Source organism: Geotrypetes seraphini, chromosome 3, assembly GCF_902459505.1.
Source record: "Geotrypetes seraphini chromosome 3, aGeoSer1.1, whole genome shotgun sequence".
Lineage (NCBI taxonomy): Eukaryota > Metazoa > Chordata > Amphibia > Gymnophiona > Dermophiidae > Geotrypetes > Geotrypetes seraphini.
In genome coordinates, this window is record NC_047086.1 from 206,885,313 (window position 1) to 206,903,065 (window position 17,753).

The 17,753-nt window shown below is 43.6% G+C and overlaps 1 protein-coding gene across 2 annotated transcripts in view; it reads left to right on the forward strand.

Annotated features, from left to right (window-relative positions):
* The window catches only part of CTDSP2 (CTD small phosphatase 2), a 116,192-nt gene that overhangs the window by 81,281 nt on the left and 17,158 nt on the right, over window positions 1-17,753 (forward strand). For both annotated transcript variants that reach the window (XM_033939037.1, XM_033939038.1), the window contains 4 exons: window positions 2,376-2,524; window positions 4,519-4,557; window positions 7,606-7,707; window positions 9,380-9,436. In XM_033939037.1, the coding sequence (XP_033794928.1) occupies window positions 2,376-2,524; window positions 4,519-4,557; window positions 7,606-7,707; window positions 9,380-9,436 (347 nt within the window). The remainder of the gene's footprint in view (window positions 1-2,375; window positions 2,525-4,518; window positions 4,558-7,605; window positions 7,708-9,379; window positions 9,437-17,753) is intronic.

A 17,753-nucleotide genomic window follows, 5' to 3' on the forward strand; every position in this document is an offset into this window, starting at 1 on the left:
AAAGTCCAAGCTGGGGCAGAAGGAAATGAGAGGAATTGATACCTGCTATGTGGAGATATAGGCACCTTTGAGTTTCTGTGGTGGGACTGTAGAATTATCCAGTGCTAGTAAGAAATGAGATATGTGCTTGGACAAGTGAACAGGAAGCCCTGGGAGGTACCTGTTAGGTTTACTTCCTGCTAAGATAGCTAACAAATGTGAGCATACTGTGGCCTCAGTGTTAATTCTAACAGCAAAAACTTCAATACCTTACAGCTGGAAGCAAGAAAAAGGCCCATCATTAATGGGCCAGCTAGTTGTTTGAGAAAACAGTGTAAGATTTTCACGGCCATAGGGAAAAATTCCTCTCTAAATGGGAACATATCCTTTGTACACATACAGGAGTAATAAATATGTATAATTGGTTATTGATGGTCTGTTAATTTTTTATAACTCAGGATAAGGTTAGCAACTAGATCTAGAGTCACAGGACAGGGTTGATCCAGTCTTGGGTTTACCCCAGTGCATGCTGGAACTTGTAGTATTGCTTTAAAAGGAAATGAAGTGGGGAAATCAGAAGAACTACAGGTCCCTGCATAAACTGGGATAAACCCAGGACTGGATCAACTCTGTCCTGCAAATCTGGATTCGTTGTCAACCTTCCCTATTGACAGTGTAGTGTAACTTGCAAGGATCAGGGGAGGGATAGGGATAAAGCAGCAAGGGAAAACTTGAAAATTATTGCTGCTTTTATTTGCTGTTCCATTTTGAGCTGGGCAGTGGGCTTATAAGGTGTTATGAATGTTTGGATTTTTTTTACTCAGTGTTTTCTGTCCCAGTTGGACTGTTTTGTTGAATGTGCTAATAAAGATTAAAGTCTAAAAGAATAGGGAGACTTGGTTGGGTGAGATGGGGAGTGTCGGAGCTGTTACCATCGCAGTCGGCGCTAAAAATCATGCTATGGTTTTGTAAAAGAGGGGGAGGGAATAAATTAGTCTAATAAAAAAGGGATTATATATTTTTTTCCCTTTATGTTTTTGTTGTATTTCTACATATTACCTTGAAGAGTGGACTAACACAGCCTCCACATCACTTCACTTAAAAAAAGTGATATGCGATCTAAAAAAACACTAAAGAGAAAGATCTCTTTGGTGGCTGTAAAAAATTAAAAATTGTTGATATGTACTGCGCTCAGGATCCTCTGTTGCATGGTGGTGGAGGGTTGGGAATACACTCCCATAAATTCTAGAAGTAGAGACAAAGTGGGCACAAGGTTGAGGGTTCCCTTCTCCCTTAGATGCCAAATTTCAGACCATTCTTCAAGCTTCGCTAGGTCCTTCCTCTGTTGAAGATTTTGGTATCATTGGCAAAGAGGCAAACCTTATCAGACAGAAAGTTCTGTGCTAAGACCGTATTCACTAATGGGCACTCTGCAGATATCGTGCGCAAATCCTTTATTTTACCAATTAAGTGCCAATTAACTCCAATTATTGATTGATGCTGCCTAATTAATTAATTTGCACGTGGATATGCGATTTGTGCCCAAATTTAAATGGCCTATATAGAATCCAGGGTTAGAGACTACAGAGAGTTACATGACTTGTCCAAGATCACAGGGAGCCACATTGAAATTTGAACTGGGATTCCCTAATTCTCAGCCCACTGTCTAAACCATTAACCAATGGCATAGGGCCCACCCACTTTGTTCTCAGGTCCACCCAAAATTTTGTGTACTTGGCAGGATCCTCAAACCTCACCAGCCAAAGACCTCTTCCCTGCCAGAATTTTTCCAATCTGGGCAGCATGCAGCAGTGTCCCAGAGCCATCACCAACCCTCCCCCCTGCATGCTCAGGGCAGAAACTAAGGATCGTGCCCTGGAAGTTTACCTCAGTAATATCATCCAACTTTGCTGCGGGGAAGGAGGGGGCCATTATGATGCTGGAGTCCCCTCCCCCCATACACACACACACCAGCACTGGGCCTGTGTCTATAATGTACACAAAGAGCTTCTGATTTTAGATTTTAACTAATAAACATCAGTAAAACATTCCCAATGCAGAAAACTGAACGTTTATCTAATAAACCTCAGAGAAACACTACTTTTCCTAGCCCTATCTCCCCTCTCTTGTGGTTTGTTTTGTATCCTCCACTCAATTCTGTGTCTTTATCTGTGCTGATGACTTCTAAGTGACACAAATGTACCTATTTGATTCCACTGGAAAAGACACTCAGCAATAGTTCATGTGGTACAAGAACACCAATTAAATACAATTTTTTTTGTATCCTCAAAGAACCCCCTAGTTAACTGGAGAATAAATGCCTTAATTTACCATTCATAAATACCTAAGAATAGAAGCCCCAATAATAATATCCTTTGCTTCTCCTTTGCTTTCAGGGCTGGTGTCCAAGTCCTCTCTCAAGAAACCTCGCAGCAAAAGCCTCTTTAAAGCTCTCTTCTGCTGCCTTGGCACACGGAATGGCGGACAGACAGGCTGCACAGCTGACCACGTGCCACAGACGGAGAAAAATGGCACCATTGCAAAGGTAACTTGAAGGAAGAGCCCAAATACCACCTTGGATTGGACACTCTTTCTACCGTCCTGTTTTTATTTTGCATGTCTCAAATACTTTAAGGTGTCTTGCTGTCTCTAAGAGCTAAATGCACTAAACAGGATCGGTAAGACCGCATGGGTCTGCTCCGAACCGATTTTTGGCCAATTCTAAAAGAGCTATTGATGCACTAAAAATTTTGCATGCAAATGATGTGCGCGGAGGTTCATCACAATCCCTGACTCTCCTGTCCAATTGATTGCTATGAGAATGACTTTCACACATGTGCAGAGTCGAGTAGGAGGAGCCCCAAAGCAGCCTCCTGCCACTCAGCTGATTGGAGCAAAAAAACCTTTTTTTTTTTTCTTTTAATGGGCATAGATGCTGTGTGTTACCCATGCACAATATCTGCCCCATTAAAAACCAAACAGAACCACCCCCCTCTGCCGAAGGTGGCCCTCTCCATCGTCTCCAGTCTCCATGGCAAGCTGGCACCGGGACACACCCTACTGCCATGGCAACTCCCCCTCCAGTGAGATAAAATTAGCAGAAGGGATGTCCACTTCCCTCCTTCCAATGGAGCCCCCACCCAAACCATCCCCTACCCTCCCCCTTCCCAATCCAGAAAAAGGCAGGAGGGATACCCACTCTATCCTGCCACTAGATGCTCCCACAAACCCCCTGAACCCCTCCGGTATCTTTTTCCCTCTACCTTCAAGGCCTGCCAATCCAAAATGGTGGGCCTTCCCTCTTTTGTGCATCATGTGATAAATGGGGAGGGGTCCAAAGTCCTGATTGGCTCATATGCCTAAGGACTTTCTGAAGGGGGCTCCTCCCTTTGTATCACATGTGATGCATGGGGAGGGGATTAAGGCCATGACTGGCTCAGATGCCTTGTGAGGGGTCTTAGGCCTATGAGTCAATCAGGGCCTTGGACTCCTCCGTCTGTAGTCTACAGGGAGTAGCCTAAGACCCTGATTGGCTTAGATGCCTAAGGCCCCTCCCAAGGCGTCTGAGCCAATCAGGGCCTTAGGCCCCTCCTCGTGCATCACATGGGATACAGAGGGAGGAGCCCAAGGCCCTGATTGGCTCAGACACCTAAGGCATCTGAGCCAATCAAGGCCTTGGACCCCTTCCCGTGCATCACATGATGCACCGAGGAGGGAAGGCCCACCATTTTGGTTTTTTAAAATTTATAACATTTTATTGAAGGAAATAATATAATATAATACAAATAGATTTCATTTCAAATAGATTCACAGTTATAATATTTACAAACATATTTCTATCATTCCTTAAAAATATATTTCCATATGACCCAAATCAACCCCCCACCTCCCTTCCACCCTCCCTTTTATCCCTCCAATTCACATTGTATTGAAGTAATTAATAAAATTATAATATAAAATTAAATTTATTATTCCTTTAATATACATTTCAATATGACCTATTTCATCCTACCCCTACACCACCCAATTTCCCCCCCCTTTCTTTTGAATGGAAGATGAGACATATTACCAAGTATTACAAAGTTCTAAAAGTTTCCAAAGCTTCAGTGTAAAATATTAACAATCATACTTCATGCTCTATAGCAGTGGTTCCCAAACCTGTCCTGGAGGACCCCCAGGCCAGTCGGGTTTTCAGGATAGCCCTAATGAATATGCATGGAGCAGATTTGCATGCCTGGCACCTCCATTATATGCAGATCGCTCTCATGCATATTCATTAGGGTTATCCTGAAAACCCGACTGGCCTGGGGGTCCTCCAGAACAGGTTTGGGAACCACTGCTCTAGAGGAAAGATTTTGAATATATGGGTCCCAAATTTAAAAACAAAACATGTATGTCTTGGAAACTTACAAACATCCCTAACATAGTTTTATTCCATAGAATCTATTCAGATTGAAAAGCCTGGGTTTGTTGTTTTTTTTTCGATGTACAGACTTTTCCAGTATGGATAAATGTTTCATTTTTCCTTTTTTTTTTCAGTCAGATCTGCTGCAGTGCCTCCCATATCACTTCTACCAGGTATGTAATCCCTACTCTGTGTACCCAAGGTGTTGAATGGCAATCTTCAAGAGCTGTTTCTGTTACTCCTAATGAATATGCATGAGATAGATCAGCATGGGTGATCCATCCAAAAGAATACCATGTACAGTACTCCTCCGAAATTCATGGGTGTTCCGTTCCAGGAACACCCGTGAATTTCAAAAAAAACGCGAATGCGGTTTAAGGGGATGATCAAAGGCAGGAGAGGGCAGCTGGGGCACCAGCAGGTGCTGAAAATCATTTGCGGTATTTTCCAACCGCCTCTTCCTGACACTAAAGTCAGGCTACACCAATCAGGAGCTGCTTTGACACATCAGATAGCGTGTCAAAGCAGCTCCTGATTGGTGTAACCATGACTTTAGTACCAGGAAGTGGCGGTCGGAAAATACTGTGAATTCCTGAGTCTGCGATTTGCGAACTACAAATTCGCGGAGGTTTACTGTACCACCAAGAGAGTGAGATTGTTCAGGTGGCATATCTGGAGTTAAACGTGGAAAGACTGAGTATTTTATTTCTCTGGCATCAGTGTCTTCCCTTCTAGGGTATTTTATCACTCTGGAATCAATGTCTTCCCTCCTTGAGTATTTTATTACTTATGACATCAATGACTTCCCTCCTCCCCCACTATTCCCTGTTGACATCATTCTAGATGCACATCTCCTTAGAGAGGGATATGGGTGACTAAAAATACGCCAGATGTACACCTAGCTGGGCCACCGCGTGTGCGGATCGCCGGACTTGATGGACTGAAGGTCTGATCCAGAGATGGCAGTTCTTATGTTCTTATCCTTCAATACCAGCAAACACCCCACTATCAATGTCTCCTCCCAGACTAACAGTTTTGCATTAATCATTCTCCTTAATATCAATCTCTCCTCCTCACTCTAGCACCCCTCTTTTGCATCGTCTTCTGCCTACATCAACAACCCCCCCAGCCTCTGCCATTCACTCAGCAATATCATCCACACCCAACACTCACCTCAGGTTGCTCCAATCCCAGCGCCGGCGAGACCTGGGAATCTCTAGTGGCTTCTGGTGGTAGAGCTCCAGTGTGTGAGAGGAGGGGCTCACTGCTAATGCACATAAGATCCCTTCCAGTTGCATGTGTTTCATGCCTAGTGCATGCAGTAGAGCAGTGTCTCGCAAACTTTTTTGGAACTGTATCTAGAGGGCCTCCGAGCATGCACAGACGTCAACTGATAACATCACACGCATGTGCGTGACCTCATCATGTTGACAAATGCGCATGCTGAGATGCAGCCCTGAGCTCTGGGGCCTCCAGCTGCGGTAGGGAGACCATGTTCCTGGATGCTGTAGGCGATTGCTTCCTAGAACAACTTGTCAAGAAAAATACTAGAGGAAATGCAATTCTGGACTTAATTCTAAAAGGACTGGCGCAAGGTGTAGAAGTAGAAGGGACGCTGGGAAGCAGTGATCACAATATGATCTGCTTCAACCTGGACACTGGGGCAAAACATCAATCTAAAACTACGGCCACGGCACTGAACTTCCGAAAAGAGAATTACGAAGGGATGAGACTCATGGTGGGGATGAAGATTAAGAAGAGGATAAGCACTGTAAAAACCATAGAGCAAGCATGGTCCCTTTTTAAGGACACGGTCACTGAGGCACAAAATCAATATATATTGTGTATCAACAAGGGATCAAAGAGGAAAAAGAACAAGGAACCGGCTTGGCTCTCTGTAGCGGTAAAGGAAGTGATCAGAGACAAGAACACTTCGTTTAAGGAATGGAAAAGGTCAAAAACGGACGAAAACTGGAAAAAGCACAAATAACATCAAAGCAGGTGCCATAAGGCGGTAAGAGGGGCGAAAAGAGACTATGAGGAAAAAGTAGCCAAGGAGGCAAAAAACTTCAAGCCGTTCTTTCGATATATCAAGGGGAAACGTCTCGTGAAGGAAACAGTGGGGCCTTTGGATGACCCTGGAATAAAGGGAGTGCTAAAGGATGACAAAACCATCGTCGACAAACTGAACACATTTTTTGCGTCTGTATTTACCGAAGAGGATATACACAACATACCGGAAGCCAACAGGCTAAACACGGGAAACAAAGACGGGAAACTGACTGGGTTGACGGTCAGTCTAGAAGAGGTATGCAGGCAGATTGATAGGCTTAAAAACAATAAATCCCTGGGACCGGATGGTATCCATCCGAGGGTAATCAAGGAACTGAAAGGGACTATAGCTGAACTGCTTCAACTAATAGCCAATCTGTCGATCAAATCGGGAAGGATTCTGGAAGACTGGAAGGTGGCAAATGTTATGCCGATCTTCAAGAAAGGTTCGAGAGGAGATCCAGGAAACTACAAACCGAGCTCACGGGGATGGGCAGGGACAGGGACCAAGCTCGCGGGGACAGGGACCGAGCTCACAGGGACGGGGCAGGGATGGGGACGAGCTCACAGGGATGGGGCGGGAACGGTGATAAATTTTTTCCCCGTGTCATTCTCTAATTGCTGCGAGTCAACCTTTTATTTTTTGGGGGGGGAGAAAGTTACCTCGGTTTACATTCGAATGGGTTTATATTTGAATATATACAGAACTCAGAGAAATGGCTTTTAAAAATGACATGGATTTCATCGTAAGCCAAAATTCTCTTTCTTGATACACTGACATTTTGATGCGCTTTTACTAAAATCGAGCCTGTATGAGATGCAGAGGAAGGAGATCTGAGTCCAGGTATATGTGACAGGAGAGTGTCAGTTTATAATAGGTTTCCATTGCCCCCTTCCAGTCTGTCACAGTGTGTGTGTGTGTGTATGGAACAGAGAGAAGGAGCAGCCAGTTCAAGCTTCTCCAAAAATAGCTTGCAACTGGTAGGGGGGAGATGCTGAATTCCAAGAAAACAGACTTGTTGGTTGCAGTTCATAATCAAAGGTTTCTCTGCCAGGCAAACAATTGCTAACCTATAGAACAATGTGGCTGAAAACCCCTTAAAAAAGCCTGAAGACAGGGGTAGTCCTCCTTGTACACCGAATCATAGATCTGTCTGTCTGTCTCTCAGTTTCCAGGTGCAAGTTTACTCCCCGAGCTGAATCAGCAGGACGTGGGCAAGATCTGTGCCGTGATAGACCTGGACGAGACTCTGGTCCACAGCTCCTTTAAGGTGACTACATTCTCTGTGTCTGCTCTAAACCTGCCAGTCTGGGGCTCTCTTCTGTGTTGGGAGCAGAGGCTTAGCTATGGGGAGGGGGGTAGTGGGGGGGGGGGAAGCCATTGGGGTACAGGCACCTGCATTTTTGACTCCTTGGTGCTTTTGAAAAAAAAATGCTGTACTACCAGCTGAAGATATTTCAGCACTGCAAGTTCAGTATTTCCCAATGTTCTGTTCCTCGGCTCCTGTAATTAGGGTTGCCATATGGCTCCAGATAAAGGAGGACGGATTGAGACATCCGGGTTTTACTTCCATTGGTTTCAATAAAAGTAAAACCCGAATGTCTCAATCCGTCCTCCTTTTTCTGGAGCCATACGGTAACCCTACCTTTAATGCTACATCTGTGTGTGCAGTGGAAGTTGGTGATCTTGTGAGAACATTGAAGAGGTGTGGCGGCCGCAAGGTTTTGACTCGCACAGATGCAGACATTGCAAAAGCTGGAGAACAGAGCAGTAGGAAGCAGAGACACCGCTTTTCACCGTATGCTGGTACTATCAGATAAAAAGGGTGAGGGGGTGGGAAGAAGGCAGATATGGCGGAGAGGGGGCATGAGGTAGAGAAAGGCAAATCTCTATGCTTAGTGCCCCCACCACCATTTTGAATTTGGGGCGCCACAACAATTTCATTCTGATTAGGCCACTGGTTGGGAGTATCTGTCCTGCACATGCAATTTATTTATTTAAAACATTTTTAATCTGCCTTTATCCAAGGCTGCTCACAGTATTACATACATATTTCAGGATTTGCACAACAAAAAGATCCCATACATCAGCAAAAATCATAAGATTATACCATCTCAACCTATTAATTACATCTCAACTGCTCATTTACTACATGATGTGACTTTGAGTTCTTCATGGATGGGAAACATAGGGACTGTTGAAAATAGTTTTGCCATGTCCTCTCTCTCTGTCTATCCTCCCACCAGATATAAGGAAAGGGTGCCATGATAACAGGAAGAGGAAATGACATCATGTAATAAAGATCAAACATAAGGGGGGGGTGAGATCATCACATTATTTATATAAAAAAAATTTCAAGGTAAAGAGGATTTTAGAAATGAGATTGCATTGTTGGATAAAGAAAAGGATCTAATATCACCATAATTTAGTGCATTCACAGTGTTCATAAAATGGTGGTGGGGAGAAAATGACATCATAGAAATGATAGAAGGCAAGGGTATGACATAATAGTTTAAAAAAATTCAAAGGATACAAGGAAGCAACATCGGTATTTGCTAAAATCATTGAGAGATGAAGATGAGGGGTGAGAGAAGATTTGCAATAGAAAGACACAACAGCAGAAACTTGTGTTAATAAGACTCGTCTTCTATCTATTATTTGCTGAAAATTTGCCCATAATCTCAGTTATTTTTGGCAGTGCAGGCTTGTTTTTCAGTGTTGCTAAAAATACAGAGAAGAGGCGATGGAGCCCTTCTGCTCCTTTATAAAAAGGGGACCTGTAGCTCTCACAGCTTGTGTCAGTGTCTCAGGAGGATGCTGAGTGACTGCCGCTGGCCCTTGGAGTTTCCCTGTCCAAGAGTTCCAGCTGGCTTTCTTGTCTTTGAATTTAACTCTTTCACACATGGCTCTGATTCTTGCGTCTGCTTCCTGCCTTTTCCTAGCCCATCAGTAATGCTGATTTTATCGTGCCTGTTGAAATAGAGGGGACCACACATCAGGTAATAGAATTTCATCTATTTATATTTTCTGTTTCTTACTCTGCCATCTAAAGTCAGAGACACACATATGCAGACAGCATAGCATTTTGGAACAGATATTTGGATTTTTTTTTTTCTCTTATGTAGGGTTGTCATATGACTCCAGAAAAAGGAGGATGGATAGAGACATCCAGGTTTTGCTTCCATTGAAAGCAACGCAAATAAGGAAGATGGATAGAGACATCCGGGTTTTACTTCCATTGAAAGCAATGCAAGTAAAACACGGATGTCTGAATTTGTCCTCCTTTTTTTGGAGCCATATGGTAACCCAACTCTTATGGTCTTATTCCATTTTTTCTGTTCTAACATTTCATTACTAACATGTTTAATATTTTTGAAGTATCAGATGGTCATTTTGTTTTCTTTATCAGCTGTCTGTGCTGTATTCATACTTACAAATGCAAAGAGTGGAAAAGCCACAGATTAGCTGGATGAGAGCAGGAGTTCAAAATAAAGTCACTTTATTAAAAATACTATAAAAAATAAGGCATCAAAATCCAGATGAGTGGATATACTAAGGACCCAACACGGTCCGTGTTTTGGTAGCCTATGCCTTCCTCAGGAGTCCTTAGGCTTCACTGTTTCTTTCTCGAAAACTTTCCCCTGAATGTATGACACACTTTCTCCCTTCACTACAAATTGAACCTGAACCTCAGTTTCCTTGACAGCATTAAATATATTTATGCTGATGACCTCCTTCATTCCAGAGCGGAATACAGATGATGTGGCTATTAAATAGCCCCTGGAGCCCAAAAGATTAGATGGACTTTGGACTCGGGAGCTAGGATTGCCAGGTCTCTGGATGGTTTCAGACTCATATGGATGTATATAGCAACTACTGTTTCTCAAAGCCCATCTAATCTTTGCTTTATGACTGTATGAGAGGGAGTGGCAGTTATGTTTTCTGATAATGATCAGTACAGCAACATCTCCTGTTTAAGTTAAATGATAGTGGAGAGAGTAGTTCAGCAGGAGGGGCTTTCAAAGTCTTTGAAACAGTGCTGTTTGCTCCCCATCCTCAACGGCTGCCAACAGGTTGGGTTTTCAGGATATCCTTAATGAATATGCATGAGAAAAATTTGCATGCATACTGCCTCAAGGACTGGGAGTGAATACCCCCCACCCCAACATCACCTAACACCACCCAACATCATAGAACACCTTCCCCCCCTCCCCACATCACCCGACACCCCTGTACCTTCTGCTGCAAAATCGGCAGGAGGGAAGCTCACTCTCTCCTGCCTACAGGAACGTGTGCTATGAATGATGGGCCTTCTCCCTTCCATTGCATCTTGGGCTGCAATGAGAGGGGCCTAAGACCCTGATTGGCTCAAAATGGCGATTTTGAACCATTCAAGGCCTTAGGTCCCTCCCACAAATAAAACAGGTCTAACTGCAGGCGTCTAAATTCCCTCTAGGAAAGCTTTGATTATCGCTGCTATACGTCCAGGTTTAAGCCCGCCCGATTCCTGCCCATAACACACCTCACAACATGCCCCTTTGAGCTCTGGACGTACGCAGCTTAGAAGTGCTTCTGCGCATCCAGAATGTTGGTTTTGATATCAGCACTTGGATGTCCCTGCTATTAGGACATCCAAGGACTTAGGATGGTTTTTGGACGTTTCAAAGTTTTGATTATGCCCCTCACTGTCTTTAAATGCTAAAATTCCTTTAGGGAGGTTTAGGATTATAGTTGGTCTTGTAGGATGGGGGAGCCCATAAGAGTTCAGGTTACCCCTCTGGAGTTAGAGGATTCAGAGAATTGCTTTTCTGGATTGGGTTTGGGGTTACCTCATATTGTATATTTTGCAATGCTTGTATTTAATGGTGTCAGATTACTGCTCCTGTATATGTTTCAGATGTTTTCATACCAAAGTCTGTGCTTCACAGTGACCTTTAAGGGAGGATATGGGTTGGGGTTGAAGATGCTGGGAGGGGTATATTAGGCACTAACAATGTTTTGTAAGATATAAGAAAAATGAGACATTGTATGGTTTGTTGAAACGTTTATTGAACTGTTCAATAAAAATATTTGACATAAATGCTAAAATGTCCACAGAACTGAAATGTAAGGCCAGCTTTTATCAAGCAGGCCAGAGCGTTAAGTGCTCTGATACTTATAGAATTCCTATGAGTATCGGAGTGCTTACCTTGCCGGCCCGCGCTAAAAACCTCTAGTGCAGCTTGATAAAAGAGGGGGTAAATTAGAATGAAAAAAGAACAGGTTAATAAGAATATTAATTTTATTTTTGTGAACTGCTAACTGAATGTTGTACGATATGGTTTTCTTTGCCAACCCCCACCTCACATATCAGAAAGTTATCAGGAGAGAACTCTTTCTCCACCTTGCTGTTCTTACCATGGAGGATTGTGGTGAAATAAATGGCACCACTTCAGATGAGTATAGCCACCAAAACATTCTGCTCTGCTGTGTAGGGGTGACATTTTACTTAAATAAGCATTTTAAATAATTAAGATAGGGAGGATAGGGGGGAGAGGTCAATAGGAAAAGGGAAGGGGGGTAGGAATTAGGGGGAGGGTATTGAGAGATGTAATGGGTATTTTGGAAATATATTTTGAAGAAATAAAAAATATTTGATGGAAATTAATATGATGAATTTTAATTTAATGACTATTTAATTCTATTATAATATTGTATATTTACTGATTTCTTCAATAAAAATGTTATAAATTAAATAATTAACATATAGCTATAGATATAATTATTATAATGTCACCTTATTTAAATAAAATGTCACTCCTACAGAACAGAACGTATATATTACTTATTTTTATAATATGTCTCCTTTTAAGTCAAAATAAAAAATGAAATTAATCTTCCCATGGAAGCATAATTCTGTGCAGGTTTGGCTGTAAGGTGCCTGGGACTGTGTTATTTTGTAGAAGGACATCAGTAAAGTCGGTGTGGTCTGGTAAGGAGTGGGATATGCTGCCATCACACCTGCACCACAAAATGGAGATCCCTAAGAAAGCAAATGAGTTGGAATGTTCAAAAGCTGTCAAGTTACCCAGTTCCAAGAGGGAGATTTGGGGCCAGTCCAGGGCTTCTGACAACCCATCTTGATGCACTATGGGGACCTATACCACTGAGTTCAAGAGGCTGAATTGGGAACTACAAGTATGACACTGAATTGGGATGTAAGTTTAAAACCAGATGAGGGACAGGGTATCCTGTCTTGGAGAAGTCCTTCAGGTGGCTTTCACTCCAAAGGGCCCCTCAGGATGTTTTACTCCTGCTTTTGTCCCCTCCATCACTCAGCACACACTCTTCTGCAAAGGAGCAAGTTCTCTCTGAGGAAATGGTGGGGAAGAAGATCCTTTCACAAGTCCAGGTATGGGGTGCTCCAATGGACTAGAGCAGAGCTGCCCAAGTCCGGTCCTCGAGATCTACTGGCAGGCCAGGTTTTCAGGATATTCACAATGAACATGCATGAGAGAGATTTGCATACCAAAAAGGCATTGCAGGCAAATCTCTCTCATGAATATTCATTGTGGATATCCTGAAAACCTGGCCTGCCAGTAGATCTCGAGGACCGGACTTGGGCAGCCCTGGACTAGAGAGTTGTGCGGGGACAGAAATTAAATCCGTCTCCATAGATTTCAGAAGTAGTTATTTGATAAATTATGCTACTGAATTAGAGGCTATGGTAGAAACCAATTTACAAATAAGTAAAGACGTTGTATTACTTTAGAAATATTAATTGGGAAGAATACATATTTTGTAAATGGGTCTCTGCCAGATCCTCTAATGCAGGGGTGTCCAATGTCGGTCCTCGAGGGCCGCAATCCAGTCGGGTTTTCAGGATTTCCCCAATGAATATGCATGAGATCTATGTGCATGCACTGCTTTCAATGCATATTCATTGGGGAAATCCTGAAAACCCGACTGGATTGCGGCCCTCGAGGACCGACATTGGACACCCCTGTCTAATGTAAATATAAAATATAAATACTCCAATTGATGAGGATCGTCAGGCTATGTCAGCTGAAGACTTCCTCTGAAGGTGCCCAAAATTCCTTTTACCAGGCTTGGCAGGCAGCAGCAATGTCTCTAAGCCATAGATACTGCACCTCAGTGACTCGAGAATGCTGCCAGTGACTGCTACACTTGGTAGAAGGGAGTTCTGGCCACCTTTGGAGGAGAATCTCAGCTGGCAGTGCTTGGGGATCCTTACCAGCCAAATGCAGTTCCTTTTCTGTTGAACATGATACGAAAGACATTTACTATTTACATTTACCAAAGCTAATATATTTCAGTCAATAAATTCCTTTTTTTTAAACCTTAGTTGTCTGAAGATTTATTTTTCCATCAAGTTGGCTCCAGTTTCTCTTTTTTTCTGCAAATTCTTCTTTAGTTGCTGTCCATTGGTTCCTCCTACCACTGTCTAGCATTTTTCCTCTCTCTTCCCTCCCTCCTATTATATAGCATCCTTACTCCCTTCTTTCCTAGATCAATCTCCCTCCTTTTTCCTTCCCACCCCTAAACAGCATTTCTTCCTCTCTTTCCTCCACCCCCATGTGCAATGTCTCTCTCTCACTGTCCACCATCTCTCTTTCTCTCATTCCCTCCCTTGCTGCAAAGGGAGTGGGGAAAAACAGAGAAATAGATCCAGGATGCATCTTTCCCATCCCTTCTACTGCCACATCCAACATTTCTCCCTCTGTCATCCCCATGCCCAACATTCCTCCTTCTATCACTCCTCTCTAGCACCATGCCGCATCTCTCCCTCCATTCCCTCCACCACCATGCCCAATGTTCCTTCGTCTTGCATCTCTTTTCATCTGTCCCACTGTTGCCTCTCCACCACCACATTCAACATTTCTCCCTCTCATCTCTCTCTTCCCCATGCATTACTACCTCACTCCTCTCCTACGACTATGTCCAATAATTCTCTCTCCCTCCTTATGCCAAACAATTCTTCTCTTTCTTCTTTCCCCCATGTCCACCGTCTCTCTTCCCCTATTATTCAGATACTAATGCTCAACAATTCTCCCTTTCTATTCCCTCCCCACCTTACCATCTCTTTCTTTCCCTCCCTCTACTGTATGCCCCCCTTCCTGTGAAGTGTACCTGTCACCTGGCGGCCTCCTCCACCTTCCTTCCAGGCATCCGCACATATTTTTTCACAAAGCTGCAGGCAGCAGTTCCAACACGCTGCCCATGGCTGACCTGGAAGACTTTCCTCTGATGCCTGGGGCTGCTCCTTGTGACCCTGGGCAAGTAACCTAATCCTCCATTGCCCCAGGTACAAAATAATTACCAGTATATATGTAAACCGCTTTGAGTGTGGTTGTATAACTACAAAAAGGCATTAGACAAGCCCTAGTCCCAATTCCTTTCCCTTTCCCCCGTTAAAGCCTCAAGCTATGCAAGTCTAAAAGAGAAATCTTTAGAACTAAGAGATAATGCACATGCGTAAGTAGCACTTTTACTGTTCTTGCAAATCTTCTGTCCCACTGCCAATTTTTCAAGTTCAGTTTACTATTTGACAGATCAGACAATGTTATTGTAATGTGTAAAAATTGCTGTCAAATTGTTCTTCTGGTCTTGTGGCTTGGATTACTGTTACTATGGATTACTATGGGAGAGAGTGTGGCGCAGTGGTTAAAGCTAAGGCCTCAGCACCTTGAGGTTGTGGGTTCAAACCCACGCTGCTCCTTGTGACCCTGGGCAAGTCACTTAATCCCCCCCATTGCCCCAGGTACATTAGATAGATTATGAGCCCACCAGAATAAGGGAAACATGCTCAAGTACCCAAATAAATTCATGTAAACCAGTGGCCTCAAACCCTTTGCAGGGCCACATTTTGGATTTGTAGGTACTTGGAGGGCCTCAGAAAAAAATAGTTAATGTCTTATTAAGAAATGACAATTTTGCATGAGGTAAAACTCTATAGTTTATAAATCTTTCCTTTTGGCTAAGTCTTAATAATAATATTGCCATTTTTAGCTAAAGAGCCATATGATCAAGAAACTGTTTTATTTTACTTTTGTGATGATAAACATACTGAGGGCCTCAAAATAGTGGCTCCTGGGCCGCGTGTTTGAGACCACTGATGTAAACTGAGCTCCCCTGGGAGCTCCCCTGAGAGAATGGCATAGAAAATTGAATAAATAGCTTTTCAGCTCCATCTTAAGGGGCAGAGTTCTCTAGGAAGCTTATAATACTTGAATTGAGCTACAATAAAACTTGCTCTCAAAACCTATATTCTTCATGCACTGATCATTTTCATCATAAACCGGGTAGCAAAATTCACCAGATTTTCATGCAAATTAAATAAATGAAAAAGAAGAATCACAATCACTTTTCCCCCCCCCCTCCCTTTTACTAAGCTGCGGCAGCCCGGAGCACTAAATGCTATGAGCGACGGAGCATTTAGCGCTCCGGGCAGCGGTAGAAACCTCTACCGCAGCTTAGTAGAAGAGGGCCTATATGTGTTAGCATACACCGCTGATAAAAAAAAAAGAGCTTTGTGATCCCAAGTACGAGAATGAGATTTACTCAAATATGGAAAATAAATGCAGATACCTATCCTATCTAGTCTGCCCATCCACATCAACTACTCTGTTCTACCATCTATATACTTATCCCTAGGCTTTCTTGAAATCACAATAGGAAAAGGATGAAATACCCATTACCATATCAAAAATTGCCAAACCCAAACCAAAAGTGGTGTGACGCTGCCCAAACACAAACAATATGTAATTTCAATTGTATTCTGAGATATTTAAAATTAAAAGGGAGAACAAGATCTCAGCGGGGCTAATGTGCTATGTTTATAGTGGCACTGAATTCACACACTGTCCTAGTTTTTACCACCTCCGCTGTGTCCCTCCAATGTCCCAACGTGCCACTCTCCTTCCTTCCTTCCTTCCTTCCTTCCCTCCCTCCCTCCCTCCATTCTGTGGCACAAATTCATGCCCTCCCTCCCGTGGTATATAACTGTCTCTTGGCTGCCTCCTCTTCCTGCCTTCCAGGCAGCTGCATGTGTTTCTTCACAAAGTCACGAGCAGACCCAGAAGCCTTCCTTCTGACATCAGAGGGAAGGCTTCCAGGTCAGCCGTGGGCAGCATGTTGGAACCACTGCCCACGGCTTTGTGAATAAACATGTTCGGCTGTCTGGAAGGAAGGAGGAGGAGGCCGCCAGGATACAGGTATACACTGCGGGAGCCCCTCAAGAGGTGCTTTCATCCCCGTGGACCCAGGGTGAGCCCTGTGGGATCCCTGCCAACCCTGTTCCCATGCAGCTTTCTACCATGGACTTTACTGAAGGATTGATGCAAAAACAAATGTTTCTCTGAGATAGTTTAAGTGAACACAGTAAAATCAAAGATTGCCCAGTCCCTTTACTTGTGGCTGTGATCCCATTAAATAATGGTTGGTTTCTGGAATATGGGTTTTTCACATGCTTGGCAACTAGTCCCCTCTTAACTGAAACTTCACAATCCTTCTGCCTTGAGATCTATTTCCACACAGACCCTCTTTCTTTCTCTCAGTGGGAATATTTCCACACAATTGCTTCTCCTGCAGTTAAGCTCCTTTCTCTCAGCCTGTAGCCCAAGCTCTCCAGTTCACTCTTTGAATTCTGGCAGCCAGGCAGAGGGGTGGCAAAACCTCTGGCCGGCGCACACACTTCACACAAGGACACTAACTCAAAATCAGAGCTGGTGTTATGAGTGGACAAACAGGGCAGTTCCCCTGGGCCCCCATACCTTCCTGAAGATTAAAGAGGGACAGCCTGCAAGCAAGCTTTGGGGCTTCCTCCCTAGCATCTGCCTGGGCCCCATCATGTCTTACACCAGCCCTGCTCATGATCCAGCAAACACTACTTCTTACAGTTAATGCAACAATCCACCACAATGCAGGCAGAACCATGGCAGCCATCCCATCAGGGATGTGTGGGGGGGGGGGGGGGGTTTGTAGCATTAGCATGGTGCATATTGGACTAGTGAGAGTCCTGAAAAGGATCTTTATACCAGAACTGGCCAAAAAATCTCCACCCTGGAACTGGGTAACTTAGCTACTCTAGGTTCTCATGTTGAAAGTGTATTGGGGACACACATAATTTTGACAGTAATATTTTGAGTCAATAGAGGGATTGCTTGCATTAGCTCTAATGTATAAAGATGTGAACAGACCGCTGCTTCTTTCCTGAAAATGGGCCAACCACATATGGATAAAACATTGCAGGATTGTTGTCAGTCCCGGTAAGACAAAGTGGCCTTGTTTCTCAAGCTCCTCCACCTTACTCCTGAA